The sequence below is a fragment of the Camelus bactrianus genome, chromosome 2 (assembly GCF_048773025.1).
Source record: "Camelus bactrianus isolate YW-2024 breed Bactrian camel chromosome 2, ASM4877302v1, whole genome shotgun sequence".
NCBI classification, from domain to species: domain Eukaryota; kingdom Metazoa; phylum Chordata; class Mammalia; order Artiodactyla; family Camelidae; genus Camelus; species Camelus bactrianus.
In genome coordinates this window covers 106,074,332-106,094,856 of record NC_133540.1, presented here as the reverse complement: position 1 = coordinate 106,094,856, position 20,525 = coordinate 106,074,332, and the positions used below count along the sequence as shown (strand labels likewise).

At 33.3% G+C, this 20,525-nt stretch overlaps 1 protein-coding gene across 3 annotated transcripts in view; it reads left to right on the top strand.

Moving 5' to 3' along the window:
* SLC30A9 (solute carrier family 30 member 9) overlaps positions 1–20,525 on the top strand; it is a 61,446-nt gene that overhangs the window by 26,465 nt on the left and 14,456 nt on the right. For all 3 annotated transcript variants that reach the window (XR_012501111.1, XM_074348580.1, XM_074348588.1), the window contains 8 exons: positions 533–591; positions 5,598–5,665; positions 9,143–9,245; positions 12,893–12,948; positions 15,118–15,253; positions 16,862–16,901; positions 17,900–17,971; positions 18,419–18,526. Coding sequence is in view for 2 of the 3 variants with exons in the window: in XM_074348580.1 (XP_074204681.1) it covers positions 533–591; positions 5,598–5,665; positions 9,143–9,245; positions 12,893–12,948; positions 15,118–15,253; positions 16,862–16,901; positions 17,900–17,971; positions 18,419–18,526 (642 nt within the window). In the remaining variant the exon portion in view is untranslated. The remainder of the gene's footprint in view (positions 1–532; positions 592–5,597; positions 5,666–9,142; positions 9,246–12,892; positions 12,949–15,117; positions 15,254–16,861; positions 16,902–17,899; positions 17,972–18,418; positions 18,527–20,525) is intronic.

Here is a 20,525-nt window from a genome sequence, read left to right as displayed (position 1 = left end):
AGCTTTTTTTTTTTTTTTTTTTTTGATATATATCCAGAAGTGAGATTGCTCAATCACGGTAGTTTTTAATTTTTTTGAGGAACCTCCATATTGTTTTCCATGGCAGTTGCAGTATTTTATAATCCCACCAACATACTTAGGATTTCTAGTTTCTCTATATCCTTGGCTACATGTTTTTTTTTTCTGGGTGGTTTTTTGTTTTTTGGGTTTTTTTTTGATAGTAGCCATTCTGATGTGTGTTAGGTGATACTTCACTGTGGTTTTGATTTGCATTTCCCTGATACTTAGTGATATGAACATCTTTTCATATATTTCTTGGCCATTTGTATATCATCTTTGAACAATAGTCTGTTCAAGTCCTTTGCGTATTCTTTAATCAGGTTGCAAATTCAGATTTCTTTTAATCTGATATTTTTGCTGGTAGCTAGTAGAAGACTATTTAGCATAGTTTTAGAATAATTGTGTTCATCTAAAATGTGACTGATAAGAGTAGGTATAATCTAAATGAATGATGTAATTCTTTTTCTTACAGGGCTATTTAGAAACCAAAAAATATTGAGAGAATATAGAGACTTTCTGGGAAATACGAAGGTAAGGGTATCTTTTTGATAATGTCATGTGTATATGTATTGCACAGCAAAATTCTAATATCAGTCCATTATGAAAGTCTAGCATGTCTGTGATCCTATTCCATGATTTTCTTAAGTAGATTGTAATTTACTGAATTAATCTATTTGCTTCTATCTGCTTTCCTTGAAATTAAAAAAATTGGGACATAAGTTCTCTTTGATACTTCTATAAACCATAAGTATATAGATATAGATGATTTATTTCTTAGGTTTTTAGCAAGATTTAACTCTCTCATATACACTCTTAATTTCCTTTATTCTTTTTCCTTCTACTCTTAACCCTGGTTAAACATTCAAACTGCTAATTCTCTGAAGAAGCTCAGCCTTTAGGGGAGAAAACTGCACAGCCATTTTGCTTTTTATTTTTATAATGAGTATACAAAATCAGTGGACATTCAATATTTGGCAGTCTTAATAAACTTCCATAATACATTCATTCTCCCATCCTGTGAGATACTTATTGCTTATTGCATACCTTTTTCTCTCTTCCCATACTTCCTATAAACTCACTCTTCCCTCTTCAGCTGGCGACCTCGTTTCATATTTTATTGAAAATACAGATCTAATCTAATAAAAATACCTTATCTTTCTATCACCAAATTTACTACGTTATCTACAAGTGTGCCAGAATACTGTTTTCCTTCCTACCAAAGGAAAGTAATATTGGGACCAGTATAGAAAATTTGCCTTTACTATCCCACTTCTTATTCTTTCCCATATCCTCTCCATTTGGGCTTTCATTCCCACCACTACATTGAAATGGCTTTTACCAAAGCCACCAACCACCTCCACAAGATGTCCAGAGTCAACTTTGCATTTAAATTAGCTATAAGATGTCTCCTATCAAGAACTGAATGCCATATCTGGAGAAAAGGCTAGCTGTGCAAATTGTCTCTTCTTCTAAGTTAAATTTGAGTCATTGCTTCCTTCTTGCAAAATGTAGAAATTAGCAATGATGATAACTGTAGTCCTATTTTATTCGATATGCTTTTCTTTCCCATTCATCATATTCAAAACTCTTAACTTCCATTTCCCCTTTGAGCCCTATGTTTCTGGCACCCAAGTGCTGCCCTGGACTCTCTGTGTGTCTTGTGAGCCAGCATTTTCACTTCTGTGCCTTGACAGCGCACTGCCACTACCTCTTGCTATGAAATAATTGAGGCATGACACCTGCCTCCTGTGAAGATTTATTGCTAGCCTTATAACTCCATGTGAACGTGAAAGATGATCCTCACCAGGTTTTGGAGTAGTAGCTGTTGACTTCTGAAATCTGTGTCACTTAGAGGCCTTTTGAAGATTAGTACTCATCAGCCTTTAAATGTTACAGGTTTTGAGTAAGATTTCTTTCTTTTATACTCTTTTTTTTTTTTTTTGGTAGTAATAGGATAGACTTTAATATTTAAAATCCTACTGTTCCTGTATTCCTGTTAGGAACACTCACTTTCCCACTACAGATGGTTGCTTTCCTTCTCTAAAACGTATGGGACTAGTTCTGTTGGCTGAAATAAAAATACCTTCTTTACTTTTACTTCTTTTTTTTTCTTTCTGACCCAGATACTTTTTTTCCTGTTACATTTTTCTTTGCCTTGTTGGAACTCCAATAGTGAAATATATGAACTCACTATGTTCTGGGTTTGCCAGAAGCATTCTCTCATCAGAACAATGTCTAATTGATATCTTATTTCTCATTGTCCCTTTAATACATTTCCCCTTTAATATGTTTCTACTTTCTTGTGCTTTCCCTTACTATCCTAATTGTGTGAATTTTGGGGGATAGTCATTCAGAGCATCAGAAGTACCTTCATCTCCAGTGGGAATGATATTGTCACCTTGAAATGACCAGTAATACGTTGAGTATTTTCTGCTAATTTTCCTGGTAGTCCTTTCTGAAATCTATCCACATTTTCTGGGTTTTCTCCCCAATATTTAAAAAACTTATTTGTTGTGAGAATTTCCAAACATATACAAAACTAGAAAAAATAAATATTTGATATACCTTTCATCTAATTTCAGTAATGGTCATTTTGGCCATTCTGATCCTTAAAGAGCAGTTCTCCAGTTGCATTTATTGTGGAATTTGTGGGTGGCTTTGCTTTTCCAGATTTTCCTTCTCTTGCTGCTAGATTTCCTTGGTCCTTGTCACTATTTCACCTTTTCTGCGGCCTTTATCAGAGCAATTTGAGTTCAGTGAACCTCTTTTTCCTTATTATAACATTCTATTCTGGTTTAAAGATCTCATTTCCCTTCCCTATCTGTCTTATTTATTCCATAAGTTTTCAAAACTTTCTTCTAAAGAAATCTTTCTCATCTTCCACCTTAAGCAGCATGTTTTCATTTATTTGTATTCATTTTCTACTGTTCCTGTAATAATTTCATTGAGTTTTTTCCTCTGCTCAAAGGATACGGCATAGTCTCTTTGTAATAAAACACATACACACTGTTTTTTTGTTTATCAATAAACAGCAGGACTCAGGAATCTGGAGCCTTGGTCAGTGTTTATAGTTTATAAATCTAACACTAAAGCTTGCAGCTCCCTCTTCTCTGCTGTCCACAGGGAACTTAGGAGGTGCTCTTTAAATCCTGGCCTGCAGACTTGAATGCAAAACACTTAAAATGAGGAAAAAAAAAAAAAGAAGGAGAAGAAGAAGAGAAAAGAAAAGCATTTTGCGTCCCTAATGCCCGAAACAGAATCCCAGCTCAGCTTTCTTAGCATACCAGGCCAACATGCATCTGTTGAATTCAAGTTTAAGCTGCAGTAGCCTGCCCTACAGGACCTGCACCTTTGATGAGAACTATTTCTACCCATTCAAGGTCATGGTAGCCTGCCAGGAGATAAAACTGCCATTAGCTGTGGTGTCATATTAAGAACAAACTCTTACATGGCTTGGCCCCATTAACCTAAAATTTCACTCTGTTTTCCTTAGCTGTTTCTCAGAGTTGCAAGCCAGTGCATTAGATCTTAAGGACTCTTCTTATTTAGATTACCCCATAAGTTGTAGCCAGCTCTACCCCTCTTGCGTAGATACACAGTCATGGAAGAACAGAAGGGAACGTGTACCAAATCTCAGAGTAAAAAGGGGAGCTAAGCATGCCCAGCATTGTCTCCCCAATTTACCAGTTTAGCTACCTCACCAAATTTAGTCAGCCTCCGGGGGTGCCATTGGAGATGGGGGGAGGGTTATGCGCAAGAAGCTGAAAGTATCAGGGGGGAAGTTCCTTTTTCATGGAAATCAGAGAAGTAAGGATGAGTGTTCAAGTGCCCACCACCAGTAGCAAGTATTCCTTTTCCTTGGAACGCATTATTCTGTAGAAGCCCAAGACAGTCTTTCTCCGGTTTTCTTCTTCATTAATTCTGCCTCCTCCTCTGTCTCCTTTGCAGAAGACCCTGCTTTTTGATCTAACCTTTAAATGTTAGAGATTCACTATAGGCCCTTTTATATTTAAATCTATTAGCAAGTCTCACTGGAATTTTCTCCAAAATAGGCACCAAGTATGACTGCTTCTCACCATGTCCCTTATTGAAACTTTAGTCTAAACCAGCACCATCTTTTACCCTTCTGATTAATCTCTCTTACCTTTACTTTTTCCTCCATGATTTATTTTCTACATCATAAACTGTATCTTTTAAGAACATAAATTAGACTATGTCAAGCATCTGTTTAAAATCATCCAGTGGCTTTCTTTCTTTTCTTTTTTTTTTTTTTTTTTTGGCCATTAGACTAAGATTCGCACTCCTTACCATGGTCTACAAAGTCCAGTTGGGATACGGTCCCTGTCTCTTCCTCTGGCCTCAGCTCCTACCATTTTCCCTACTGTCTGTACATTTGCCACATCAGCTTTACTTTTGTCCTTTCTACACACCAAACTTATTTCTATTCCTGAATCTTTGAATGTGCTGCATACTCCACCTGAAACATTCTTCTTCCAGATTTTTTCATGGTTGCCTCCTTCTCATCACTGAGCTGCTTTTCCTAACTATTCTAGTTAAAATAACCCTGTCCACCACACACCTTCCCGCATACAATATTCTCTCGCTTCTCTATTTTAGTTTCTTTATTATATTTATAACTACCTGATATTACAGATTTGTTCTATCTTCCTACATTAGGCAGTGAGATCTATGAAGGCAGGGACTCTGTTTTGTTTACTGTCATGCCGCAGCATCTAGAACTGTGCCAGGCATATAGTAGTTTCACAGTAAATACTTCTTGACTAAATGAATAAGGCAGAATATATGAGATGCTTTAAATAGAAAAGTAAAGTGCAATAGTAAACCTGTAGCAGAGTGAGTATTTATTCTCTGTGGGGGACCAAGGAAGGCTTTACATAGAAAAGTGACTTTGGCCAGATACAGAAGAAGATGAATAAAACTTAGACAGGTTGCAATAGAAGATGATAGCATTCCAGGGAGAGGAAAGAGCAGAAGAAATACAGACAGTATAAATTCAAGAAATAGCAAAAGAACATTTAACTCAAGAAAAATATTTTCTGAATATGTTTCTCTACTTGTTTGATTTCCTTTTGTTTTGGTCTGTTTTGTTATCACTTGAGGTCTTTGGTCTATAGAGAGCAGTCATGAGTTATAAACTTGTTGGTTTTGGCTGTTCCTTGTTTAAAAGTTAAAATGTTGCTCAAGAAATGGGAAAATTTTTGAGTATATTGATTTCATTTCAGTACATTTTTATCACTTTATTTCTGGTTTTTATATACCCAGCTCATTTTTTTAATGGAAGTAAACAGGAAATTAATTACAAGGAAATAAATAATTAGGGTTCTGGAAAAGGACACAGATGAACTTTCAATTTCCATCTTTCTACATTTTAAAGAGGAAACTCTAGAGGAAAAAAAGGAAACCTAGTTGTTTAGAGGCATTGATAAAGGAGATATTTTCTGGTGTGTCAGTCACTTATAAGCATCATAATATTCCTCTGGGAAATGTTGAAGAATTTTTGTTTTTGTTTTTTATAGCCACGTTCTAGAACGACATCAGTTTTTTTTAAGGGGCCTGGAAAAGTAGTGATGGTTGCCATTTGCATGTAAGTACTGAAAAATAAACCTTTTAAAATAGAAATACATTATTTTTAATGTGTGTATCCTTGAATGTATAAATTTATTACTTGGTATCTAGTTAAAAAATTGGAATTTATATTGTTTTAGGAAGAAGTTGAATAAATCTTTGTTAGTATAAGTATTGAGTATTATAAAAGTTGAATAAGTATTATTAGTAAAGTGATGGGGAAGAGTCCACATAGATAACCATGCTCGGGCCATGGGTCCCACATTTTTATGTGGTTAAGATCTAAGAATAGTTGCTATCTGAAAAACTATCTTTTATTTCTATTAGTGTTTATAGAAGTCTTTCTTAAAAAGTTGAATTGGCCAAGGTTATTTTTTAGAGTGACTAAACCAACTTGCATTATAACAACTGAAGAGTATTTGCACTCTTATCTTTCTCCCACTTACCTTGGTAGAACATAATTGATGCCTTTGCCTCTTTCTTTTTCCTTCTGTCTTCTTTTTTTAAAATTGAAGTACGGTTGGTTTACAATGTTGTGTTAATTTCTGGTGTACAGCATAGTAATTCATTTATATATTTATATATGTATTTCTTTTCATATTCTTTTTCATTATAGGCTATTACAAGATATTGAATATAGTGCTCTGTGCTGTACAGTAGGACCTTGTATATCTGTTTTATATATAGTAATTAGCATCTGCAAATCCCAATTTTTCTCTCCCTTCCCCCCTCCCCCTCCCCATAACCATGTTTATTTTCTATGTCTCTTTCCTCTGTCATCTTCTTTTTTTTTGTATATATATATATTTTTTTAATTGAAATATAGTCAGTTTACAATGTTGTGTCAATCTCTGGTGTACAGCAAAATACTTGAGTCATATGTGAACGTACATATTTGTTTTCATACTCTTTTTCACCATAAGTTACTACAAGGTATCAAATATAGTTCCCTGTGCTATAGAGCATGAACTTGTTTTGGGGGGGGGTTGGGTTTTTTTTTTTTATATACATATATATTTATTGAAGTATTCTTCTGTCTTCTTAATTCCTATTGTTTTGCTTACCTTTTATCTATTTTACTGAGTAATCTGTTTTAGGATGTTTAAGAGCATTAATTCCCTAATACATTAGTTTGTTCTTTTATTTCTAAAATATATATATTACATGTGTCAGGAATTTTGATAGAGTCTGGAAATACAAAGGTATAATACATAATTCTTCTTTTAACTTTATGTATTTATTTTACAATATCATTTTTAAAATTTATTTTACAGTATATTTTAAAATCATATTTTTAAACAATATTGTATGTTACAGGTATACAGTACAGTGAGTCACAATTTTTAAAGATTATACTCCATTTATAGTTATTATAAAACATTGGATATTCCCCATGCTGTGCAATCCATCCTTGTAGCTTATTTTATACCTGGTAGTTTGTACCTCTTAATCCTCCACCTCCATCTTGCCCCTCCGTCTTCCCTCTCCCCACTGGTAACCACTAGTTCCTTCTCTACATCTGTGAGTCTGTTTCTGTTCTGTTATATTCACTAATTGTCGTATTGTTTTAGATTCCACATGTAAGTGATACCTTACAGTATTTGTCTTTCTCTGTCTGATTTATTTCACTTAGCATAATGCCCTCTAAGTCCATCCATGCTGTATACCAGAAACTAATACAACATTTTAAATCAACTGTACTTCAGTTAAAAAGCAAATAAACAACCCATTTAAAATATGGGCAGAAGAACTGAATAGACATTTTTCCACAAGAGGAAATGCAGATGGCCAACAGGAAAATGAAAAGCTGCTTAACATCACCAAAATCAGGGCAATGCAAATCAAAATCACAATGAGACACCATCTCACACCTGTCAGAATGGCCATCATCAAAAAGAACACAAATAACAAATGTTGGCAAGGATATGGAGAAAAGATACAATACATACTTTTATCTTCAAGGATTGGAGGGGCACTAGACTAGAAGAAATCATTTATAGTAATACAGAAAAGATAGTGGTAGTTGGGGTGGAGAGACATGGTTAGGTTAAAAAAATATTTGGAAGTTATGGGCATTGAATGCCCAAGTTACTGGTTTGGACAATTCGATAGATATTGCACCATCACTGAGAGAAGGAAACTGGAAGGAGAGGGCAGGGTGGGAGCAAAGGAAATAATGAGTTCCTTTTTGAGTGTGAGTTATTTATAGGGCACCCAGGTGGAGTTGGTCAACAGGATTAATTCTTTTTGTCAATAAAGCAGAATTAGCAATTAAATCTTTCTTCATTGGAGGAATTTGTGTGTTATGTATATACTGCTTAGCATAGTAGCACCTGAAACATAATATGTACTTAACAATTATTGTTAATACATTTTGGTCTGAAGCTCAGGAGGGGGATTTGGATTAGAGACATAGAGTTGAGAGTTATTAGTATATAGATGATAATTTTAAAGCCATAGGAGTAAAGATCACCTTGAGAATGTGTGTATAGTGTATGAGGAAGAAAAAGCTCTTGGGAAAAAACCTTGAAGAATACTAATGTTTAACAAATGGATGGAGGAAAAAGAACCTGCAGAAGAGTAAAGAGAAAGGTCAGAAGAAAATCAAGAGTATCATGGAAACCAAGGAAGACAGTGTTTAAAGAAAATAGTGGCAAATGCTTCTATAAGATAAAGGAAAATATTTAAATGTCTTCATAAATTTAATAGCAAGAAACAGTTGGCAGTGTTGATAAGAACAGTCTAATCACATGTTGGAGGCAGAAGCCACTGTTTAGTGATTGAAAACTGAGTGCAAAGTAAGGAAAACTGAGACAGCAAGAGCAGATACAATTTTTTTCAAGAACTTACCTGAAGTGGAGGAGAGGGGAAAAGGATAGCTGGGAGGGGATGTACAGTTTCCTCATTTATAAATTGAGGATGTTAATATTTGCTAATATTTATATAATAGAGTTATAATAAAACATGGTAAGTGAATATAGTATAGTGCCCGAGATAAATGTACCAGTTTTTACTGTTGGATTCTGAGCACAGCTGGCTTCCTTGGAGCTAACCATGTTTATTTTAGCATGTATGGTCCCCTAGTATGACACAGACTACTTGGTCTAGGTTTGTCTTCACCTCTGGCATCTGCCTACTTAATAAACTGACCTTCACTAACATCTTGCCTCTGACACTGGTCTACTGAACAATATCAAGTGTCGATCCTCTTTACCTATCTAAAGCACATAATTTCCTTTCTATTTTCAGTTTGTCCAAATGTAGAATACCTTTTCTCATCAGTTCTCAAAATGTGCTTAGGTAATTTGCTTGCACACATCATGCCTCTCCATTTGAGTATTTAATGATACACTGTGTTCTTCATATGTGTACTCTTAACTGCCTAAAACATAGTAAGTCTTGGATGCTACTTTGAATAGAATCTAGTATATAGATAAGCTTTTGTTGGAAATTTTTATATAAACTTGTGCTAAATTATTTTCTCTTTCTCTTCTAGCAATGGATTAAACTGCTTCTTCAAATTTCTTGCCTGGATTTATACAGGTTCAGCAAGTATGTTCTCAGAAGCTATACACTCTTTATCTGATACTTGTAATCAGGTAAGGAGTAAGAGCTTCTTTCTTACTAAATTTCTTACTGAATTTTACTTACTTTCTTACTAATTTAAAACAATAAAAGCATGTGGTAAATAGCTACATACTGATCTGGAATAATAACCATTATTTGAGTGAAAAATCAAGTTGCAAAATATTATCTGTAGAACTTATGCTTCCAGGCCATGATGTACTAATGGGAACTGGACTTGGTCTTTTGCTGTAAACAGCTGAAAAACTAGAAAAAATATATTAAACAGTGTTTTCAAACATTGGATGATAGCAGTGCAAGACCGTGATTCTTGAAGAAGGGAAACAGATGAGGTGATCTCTATGATCGCTCTGATTTTTTTGCTTGGAGGCACATTTGGGATAGTGGAGTAGCGTGGGAGACCCATCATTGAGTTGAGAAAACACATATTAGAGTTCGAGTCCAAAGTGGCTAGAAGTTACAAGGCAGAGTTCCACAGAGGAGGAAGCTCTGCAGACAAAAAGCTGCAGAAGTCTTCACAGGGTTTTCCATGAGTTGACTCTTTGCTGAACATTAACTTACACATATGTAGGGTAAAGTTCCATGAGACTGGGCAAAGAATCAGCAGACAGCATTAAGCTGAGTAATTCCTAGAGTTCACACAGGGCTTGGATTATTCAATTTCTGACTAAAATGGAGTCCTGATTGATTACCCAGGCCAGTAGAAGGCTCAGATCCTAGTAGTAGGGCTAAATTATCCTTGTTGTAAAGGCTATTCTAGAACCTCCCTAACAAAGCTCTAAAGGATCACACTGATTTGCAAGTAACTTAATTACCTGCCAGAACAAAGTCCCGCACTTGTCAGTTTCTTGTAAACATGTGCCTACTATTTGACTCAGTAATTCCACTGCTAAATATTTACCCAAGAGAAATGGGAACAAATGTCAACAAAGACTTGTATAAGAATGTTTCTAGCACCATAAAATCTCTATAGTGGACAAAAACTAGAATCAGTCCAGATGGCTATCAACATAGGGATAAACAAATTATGGTACTCTCATACAGTGGAATATTATCTAGCAATAAAAAGAAATGAAATACTTACCTAATTAGCACATTTATACATTTCCAACAGTATGTTGAATAAAAGAAGGCAGATACAAAAGAGTAGTTATTGTATGATTCTGTTTATATGAAGTTCCAAAGTAGAACTTTGACTTTAATCCTTGGAGGAGAATAGGATTGGTGATAGTCTGTGATATCTTACTTTTATAAGAAGAACAAATAAATATGCCTTGTGTTCAGTTTATAAAACACTTGATACCTCAGACTTCATTGCACAGCCAATCTGAATATTAAGAGTTTTAAAAATAATTAAACACTCATTGACTATGGTGTAAACATTATAAACACACACACATTGTGTGAATTGATAATGAATTTTGATTTTAATATACAGATTTAAAAATTATATGGTCTTAATTTACTCTCATTCTCTTAGTTTAATTTACTGAAAAGCCATCACCTGTGTTTTAGGTAGATTTGACTCTTTTCCTTGGGAATCCAGTAGAAAAATCTTGTAGTATTTTACTTTTTCAGGGTAGGATTTCTGATATCAAAAGTTAAAAATCCAGTAATATTTGTTTTAGCCATTTTCAAGGTGGTGTAATCTTGAGAGAGAGAATGTTTCTAGTAAATGTCTGGTAACCCACAGAGAAATCTCATCCATGAAGAATTGGGTTATCTTGAAGCTTTACCTATTTGATTGTTTGATAACATGTTGAAAAAATAGAAAAGCCCCAGCCTAGTCGAATAAAATCACATAGGGTATTCACTCAGAGGCTTTGTATTTTTATTAAACAAATAATTCTAATAAGGTAATCTTTTTCAGATTTCTAAATTTATATCAAATTAATAGAAAAGATACTATGTGCAAAGATACTAATACTGCAACGTTCCAGTGGATAACTCTTTAAAGATACAATCAAAAACCCAAATAAATAGAAATGAAAGGAAGAAAAGGTGAAGGCAAAGGAGGAAGGAAGGAGAGAAAGGTGGTAACCAGGATTAAAGACTTACATTTTTTTGTGGTGGAAATAAAGCTCAATGTTAGAGCACATGCTTAGCATGCACAGGTCCTGGGTTCAATCCCAAGTACCTGCACAAAAAGAAAAAAAGAAAGAAAAGAAAAGAAAAAAACAGCCGAAAAAAGACTTGGATTTTTTAGCATTAATATATGACCCAGCAATCCTACTCCATATATCTGGAGAAAAGTCTAATTCAAAAAGTTACATGTACCCCAGTGTTCATTAGCAGCACTATTTACAATAGCCAAGATATGGAAGCAACCTAAAGGTCCATCAACAGATGACTGGATAAAGAAGATACTGTATATTTATACAATGAAATATTACTCAACCATAAAAATGAATGAGGTAATGCCATTTAGAGCAACATGGATGGACCTGGAGATTGTCATACTTACTGAAGTAAGTCAGACAGAGAAGGACAAATATCATATGGTATCACTGATATGTGGAATATAACAAAATGACACAAATGAACTTATTTACAAAACAGAAAAAGACTCACAGATGTAGAAAACAAACTTACAGTTACCAAAAGGGAAAGGCGGGAGAGGGATAAATTAGGAGTTTGACATTAGCAGATACAAACTACTATATGTAAAATAGATAAACAACAGAAGTCCTGCTGTATAGCACAGGGAGCTACACTTACTAGCTTCTAATAACCTATAATGGAAAAGAATATGAAAGAGAATATATATGTATGTATCAGTGAATCACTTTACTGTACACCAGAAACTAACACAACATTGTAAGTCAGCTATACTTCAATAAAAGAATAAAGACTTGGATTTTTGTCATATTTACTTTAGACTTTTTTTTTTCCTGAGGAAATAAAATTTTAGTTATAACTAGTCTTCCATCTTTATTCCCTCCTTCCACATCCCAGGCAATCACTGCTACATATACATTGATATGTATACTTCACGTGCCTGGTTTTGCAGTTTTACTAGAGGTGTAAATGTATCGTGTCCATACACAATATATGCTCTTTAAAGCTTTTACTATCTTATTTGTACAGCTATACAAGTCATTTTTCCTGCAAAAATCAAATATTACAGACCACCCTAATCCTACTTCTCTCCTCAGAGGTACAGACGTAGTTAAATATGAGTTCTTTGAGACCTTTTCCTCTGCTTTACATTATATGTTGTATACAAAAGCTACAAGACAGAAGTTCTTCTGTACTTACTGTACGTACTGTTTCTAAACTTGTCTTTTTCCCGTCCATTCAATGGTATGTCCAGGAGCTTTCACCATGTCAGTGCAGAGCGCTCTGTCCAAACTCCATTCTTTTACACTGTTGTAGAGGTAACTTATGGTTTGGTTATGCCACCATTTTATTTTGCTTCTCCCCACTGAAGGAGTTTTAGGTTGCCTTCACATTTTTCATCTTTATAAGCAATGTTGTTTTCAATCCCTTTGGGTTCATCTTTATTTCCCTCTGGTGAGACTGGAAACTAGAATTGTTGGGTTATTGAATGCTGCCCATGTTACGTGTTTCTTAGTCATTGTCAGGTTGTGCCCTCCGGATTAGCTTCATTTCATTTTACTCTCCATTTTGCTAATGATTATTTACCTTTTTTTCTCCTTAGGGCTTACTGGCATTGGGCATCAGTAAGTCTGTTCAAACACCAGATCCTACTCATCCGTAAGGACATTGTCTTTATTTTGTTTTTGTTTGTTTTGGCAGCAAGTCATTGAAATAATAGCAACTGAATTTTAGGAATCTCTTGCAGTTTATATACCTGCAGTTTTGTGATTTAGTCATTTCTTCCACTATATAGTATCTGTAATGCAGGACTCACTGCTGTGTCAAAGTAAATTCAAGATATAATTTGAAAATGGAGTTCAAATTACTTTTATGCTTTGTAACATACATAGCATAGAGATCTTATCCTGTTCATATTTGATAGTAACGACGCACATATTTTGGTCTTAGAATTCTGTTTTATTTGGTCAAAGGAAATATCTATGCCACATTTAGACCAATAGGCCACTCAGTCTAAAATTTTAGTGATGATTTTTGTTAAATCTATGCTTAATGTATTTTAATCCCCATGTGATTTGGAAATAGTATTCTGTTAATTTTTCGAAGTTACTTATTTGTAAAATGAGTATGTGTTTTAGAATATATTGTTTTGAATCATATTATTTGATACAAAGATTTTTTTCAATTGCTTCTACAACCATGTAAAATTTTTGTAATTCTAGGTGCATTTTTTTAACAAGTCTCAGTAATGCAAATTTGAGCAATTAAATTTTTCTTAAGCCAAAAAATACACTTTTATTTCTATGAAGGAGTCTGCCTCTATGCTTTATTTAAATGCCTTTCTCTACTTGAAAGCCAGACACTCCTGTATTTTAATAAATAATAGCATATTTTGAATATCCTATAGCTGCAGCTATCAATAAGCTTATATAGAGGATAACTAGCTTTTTCATCAGCTAGTTATACATCGTTACAATATTTTAATATGTCAAGAAAAACATTTTTTCCTGACTAGTTTTAAATACCAAATATTTAAAAACAGTAAAATTTTAAAATTTTCAGTTGTTAAAATTTCTTAAGGTACTACTTTAGTGTTTCCCAATAGAATTTTTTACAGTAATAGAAATAATAGAAATACTTATATCTGTCCAATATGATAGTCACTAGCTACATGTGGCAATTGAGCACTTGAAATGTGGCTAGTGCATTTGAAGAACTGTATTAAAATTTTATTTAATTTTAATTAATTTAAATTTAAATAGTCTTATGTAGCTAGTGACTTATATTGGACACTGTAGATCTACATAACTGAAAATTTCAGTAAGAACCTACAACTTGAAAACACATAAAATGAAAGTAATGCCACTTAATTTAGATCTTAATTTACTTTAACATATATATATGTATACACACATATCCTGTGTTACTTTGGGAGAAGACTTTAGAAGAAAGTAAATTTTTCTAAATCAAGCTGGTAGAACATTGTCACATCTATAAACTGAGAATTTCCTATGGCTAGATTATAGTATTTGCAAAAGGAATTCAGAAAGTAATTTTAATTAAGGACTCTTGTCTGTTTGCATCTGCTGGAAAGGTGCCATAGAGTTTGGGAGTAAATTTCCCAGAAAATATTTTTGTTAATGAGTGATTCTTTTTCTCTTATAGTATGTTGTATTTTTACATTTCTTAATGCTCAGTATTTTATTTGTACATATAGTAATACATTGACCAGAGATTCTTTAAAAAATACTTGCCTTAACAAAAAAGGTGCTATGAAAACACCCAGAAAACTGAAGCTTTTAGTCTTAATAATAGTAGTTAGTTGCTGTGTGCTAAGCTATACAAAACCAGAAACAAGTATCTAGCATCAAATTATAGGTAATATAAATGATTGACTGGCTGTAAAATAAGACCAAAATATTTAATTAGAAGCTGCATTTCAAAGAAATTTAAATGTTATCCTCTTCATTAAACATCTGGATGCATTTAAAAAATAAATTTTACCAGCTTTTGTGGTACATAAGAGTAAAGTCACTCTAGTAATTCAAAGCAAATTACACTGAAGAGGGCTTAAAAAATACCTGAATTAGATCATATTCACTCTTTTTATATATTTTCATAGATCTTGCAGTTCTTCCACATTATCTATTGATTTTCTGATTAGATTTGAGTTTGGCACTTACATTTTACTTAAATGTAAAGTCATAACATCTTAATGTTGTAGGGAGTTTTTTTTTTTTACTTTTTCATTGACCTGTTAAACAGATACTTTGAAAGGAAATTATCTGGTATTTCTTGTAAACTGTATTATCTTTTTTTATTTTTCAGGTATGGATTTTCAAATATGCGCTATATTGTTTCACTGATTAGTGGTGTTGGTATTTTCATGATGGGTGCAGGATTATCTTGGTACCATGGAGTCATGGGATTGCTTAATCCTCAACCAATAGAATCTCTTCTATGGGTAATCTACCCCCTGACCCCTGATCAGTTTTGAATTAGTATGAAATAATGATTAAGTGCAGTAGAATGCCTTTGTAAAATTGATATTAAAGAATGGGACCAACATATACCTTCTTGACTATAATACAGGGTTATATATCTGTAGTTGTGTTTTTTAGATCGTGACTGGACATGACTTCTAAATCCGTATGATTCAGTGAGATGTTAAGAGTATCTCTGTAGGCCCATCGTTAAACACTGCTTCCTTGGTTGCAGTGTTGGGCAATGCCATTAATTTCTGCAGTTACTGTTGAAAAACAAGAAGACATCTGTTCACTTTTAGTCCCAAGAATAATTTCTTACCAGTAATTAAATTATCCAGTCTCTTATAATAGTCATATGCTACAATTGTATTTAAAATTAAAGCTTCCCCTTTCCCTCATTCTGTTAGGAAGCCTACGTTGGGAGAATGGGAGCATGGTTACCTTCTGTATTTTCTCACCTAAGGGCTTCTGTTCTCTCTTACTCCCTAGGCTGCCTCTGGCAGCACTGAAGGTAGAGATAGGGGACAGAAAAGTACTACTTTACTGGCACCACATCATCTTGCACGGGTTTCCTCTGGCCTCTGTAGATACTTAAAAGCTGTCTTTTTTTTTCCTCTCATGGGAACTTCTTGGAGATTACCCTGCTTGGCTGCTCTGACTATAGCTCCCTTGACAAATGCAGATTGGTCATGTGGCACCCGTCAGCTTCTGTATCTCATGGTGTAGTTTTAGACTACAGTGGAAGGAGATAAGCTTTAAGATTGAAAAGCTTATATTTCTAGTTCTTACTCTGGCATCATTTCCGTATACTCAAACAAATCACATAGCTTTAGGAAACCTCAAGTTTAACAGAATTATGAGTATTGGACTGTGTTAAAAAATTTTAAACATCTATGTCAGGGAAGCCTAGAGTTCCAAAAAGGTATTATTGAAAATTCTACAGATGTTTGATTTGAATTTCATTTAGAATTTTAAAATATATGTGTTAATTCCTTCTGTACACCTTGGATTAAAGCTATTCTTGGTATCTTTAATTTAAGAGTGTCTGGGATTATAAGGGAAGTGCAGTTGTCCTTCCCCCTCCCCCCCAAAAAAACCGATTACTGTTTATAACTGCTTATTTTTCTGAGTCAGGGCTGAGAAAGGATTCTCTTGTTACTGGGCATACAAACAAAATCCAGAAGTTACTGGATATGGTTGTGGATCTTACTGCATCTGGTATCCACAACCTTAGGTTTCAAATAGTGTTGATTTTGAAGCCCCCCAAAATTTTTTTTACTAATTAAACCATTATTCTTTTATGTCATCAATTTAACTTAGGTCATGGTATAACATTCTTCTGTGTGTGTGTGTGTATTACCCTTCCAAGTATTAAAAAATGAGATGACCATCAAAGTTTTAATTTTTGTTTTCTCTTATGAAGATACCAACTATCTCGTTGTCCTCGTTTGAACTCTTTCCCATCAAAATCCTTATCTGGCTAGGATTTTAATTTATATTTCCATTTTAAATATTAAGACTTTATGCATGAACCATTGTAATTCTTTAGTGAAATATTAACTTATGCTTTAATATTTATTTTCTAGGCATATTGTATTTTAGCAGGATCATTGGTATCTGAAGGCGGTATGTACTGTCACAGTGTCTCTTTATTCTTAATTTAGCAATACATATTCAGCAGTCCATTTTGATAGATTGCTAAGTTCTGTTGATTAAAGAAAACTGTGGGAATAGGAGTATAAGTTTTGTCTAGCTCAAGGGAGGAAATTCTTTGTATAATGTACCATGGTTCTTCCTATAATAGATGGGGCAAGTTTGGAAATGCTATGTTTTTCTTGAGTATAATATCATAATGCTCAGAACATTTGAAATGGAGTATAAAGGCATATCTATTAAAAAACAGATTTCTTCTATATAGCACAGGGAACTTATTCAATATCTTGTAATAACCTATAATGAAAAAAATATGAAAACAAATATATACCTGACTGAAACATTATGCTGTACACCAGAAATTGACACATTGTAACTGACTATATGTCAGTTAAAAAAACGACCTATCTATGTAATGAGTTTTTAAAAATCAGGTTTTAATAGTGTTAATCAGAGAAGACTCTCTCTTTTTGCATTTCAAATATTTTAAAGTTTCTGAAACTTTCAGTTATAGCAGTATTTTGACAGAGAAGTGCTAATACCATATCATGTATGAAACTGCCTAATTCACTGCTGTACTCATGTTTACTTCTAAAACATTGTTTTTTTTATGCATTGTGTTCCCTTCATCTTTGACAGTCTTGTAAAATGGTGGTAACACCACTTACCTCAGAAGGTTGGGGGGATCAAAAGTGATTGTGCTTAGTGTGATGCCTACCGACTAGTGTAATAAATTAAGGCTGTTGTGGTAGTAATGATATTTAAATTATTGTGGTTTAGAAATACGGGGTTCATTATATTATAATGATTAATTGGGGTCTTGATAGTGACTAGTTTAATATAGAACTTTTCCTTATTGACAGCCCTTAGCATTTAAGCGTTGTGCCTGTTTACTTATCTCTTGAGATGCCATCTTTAAAGTTTGAAGGCATGAAGTTTCTTCCTTGCTGATACGAATGCTTTTCTTTCAGCAACACTTCTTGTTGCTGTAAATGAACTTCGTAGGAGTGCTCGGGCCAAAGGAATGTCATTTTACAAGTATGGTATGTATTTTAGAGACCCAGGTGTATTATATTATCTTCCTTATTTGCTTAAAATTGCCTAGTGCTATTGCTTTCTTCCACATAGATGTGTACAAAATATATATCAGTGTCTTCCCTATGTGCCTCTTACTTACATATCAGCTCTTTTAAAAAGAGAAATGTAGTGTAATTTGAAAAGGAATACTTCATATTTGGATTTAACTGAAGTGAACTACAGTATTTCTGTATATGCTTATATAACTTGAGAAAGTAATTTGACTCCAAATATCAGTTATTAACATTTAAACCAAGACATTATGTTTATAATGAACAGGGTTTTCAAAATCAGGATCTCTTACATTTCTAAATCTTAATTTTAATTTAATTAATTTAACAGATACTCATTAAAATGTTACCTGATAGTATCCAATTAAGATTTCTTTTCTTGTGTCTACCCAAATGATTAAGTGATGGAAAGTCGTGACCCTAGTACAAATGTTATATTATTGGAGGATACTGCAGCAGTGTTGGGAGTGATCATAGCAGCCACTTGTATGGGCCTTACTTCTCTAACAGGTAAATATTTTTTATATTACAGGTGATATATTGTGCTACTTAAATAATTCCCTAGTATGTGGGGACTTTCCTTTATATCATTGGATAATTATAAACCAATATATTGTTAAATGTGAATTTCATGCTAACCATTTGTTTATATTTCTCTGAGTTAGAAATTTCTCTTATTTAGAAATAAAAAAGGCTACTAATAGAACATTTCTGTAATGCTCTAAACCCTTCTAGCTGTGCCTTAATAAATTATACAGCTACTCAGTGCTTTAAGTTCTTTACTATAAAGATATTGATAATATTTATCCTAGTGACTTCACAGGTTTAAGGTAATATATGAGAGAGAACTTTAATAAACTCTAAAGTTCGAAATAAATATGTATTGTGTGTGGCTCATGTTCATTTGTCTTTTTCCACTATTAGTGCCAATGATAATTGTTGTTACTTCCCTGTTTCCTTGACTATAGTTTCTTCCATCCTCATTTTGGTAGCTAGTTAAATGTTTTGAAAACCAGTGCAGTACAGGTTGATAAGAAGCAGAAAAATCATTTTATTTTTATTTTCTAAACCAAAAGAACCATTCAGTATGAAAAGACTCAATTTCTGAGGTTGGAATTCTCTTGGAATGGTACTTACTCCATTCTTACCTGTTTGTCCTTGCATATTTAAAATAATTTTAGGTGATGAGCTTTCACAGTTCTGTAGTATTTCTTAGAATATTCTGAAATATGAATAGGCCTTTCTCATTTTGAATGTACATTTTAAGGTTAAGCCAGCATTCTTTGATGTTCGCTGTGATCCAAAATATTTCTAAACGTATTTTGATTATTTTTCTGGTTGACCTTATCATTTTGGACATTTCTAGAACTAAATGATTACTTAGCAAAATTTTAGGCTTAGGGAGAGTGACTTCATCAATAAATAAGTCAACTTTTAATAAATTATTCTTTTTACTTAGTAATATAAACCAGTCAAATCAACCTTCTAAAATTTTTTTAGTTTCTCATTAATTTTTACTTAGTTGAATTGATTCATTTAAACTAAATGACATGCCAGGAAATAAATATTTTCCAGCTAATAATCCTATGATTTCTGTAGGCTTATTAATACATGTATACTTTTAAATAAAGATAATGATATAAATTTGGGTTTTTAAAAAGCAGTATTTGATTTTGAACTCTGTAATTACAAACTTCCTAGTGAAGTGTGTTTTACAAATGGGTCATTTTAAAAATTTAGTAGTACAGATAAGTTACCCATTTTTTAGTGTTATATTTTGACTAAATGTCATAAATAATCTAAATTGAAAATTATAGTGTAAATTTTAGTAAAATATTAAGCATTAGTTTTTATCAAGCATTAAGAAAGTTAAAGTTAATATTGACATTTAGTCTTTGGAATAAAAAGATTTCTAATTATAAAAGCCTTGTGTCTAAAATTTATTATAAATATTTAAAATATAATATTTATTGATATCTGTTATATAAATATCAACTCATACATTCTTATTGGTTCTGGAAGAGAATAAAGCCCTAAAAACCTAAGGCAAACTGTAGAATTAGAATCACCTGGAGGGAATGAGAAGACACAGTGTACTAGACCCCACCTCCAGATTTCTAATTCAGAAGATCTCCAGTGAGACCTGAGATTTGTGTTTCTACCAAGTTCTTGAGTGTCATTGGTGTTACTGGTCAAGGGACCTCACTTTGAGAACCACTGCTGTAAGGTAGCCATTGTGTGCAATGAATTAACAACTTCTTCCACACGTGCTTGCGCGCGTGTTTGTCTGTCTGTCTGGAATGGTGCTAGCTATGTATCATTCTTGGTTGAATGAGATAAGAGGGACTCATATCATTTTTTTTGTATGGCTTAATTCTTTCACAGAACCTTTGTAAGAAAAAGATATAAAAATGGTTATTTCGGCTTTTTATCTTACAATTATTTTATCAACCTGGGATAGGAGATGTGCTACTGATACATAAAAAAGAAATGGACTTTTTAAAAAGAA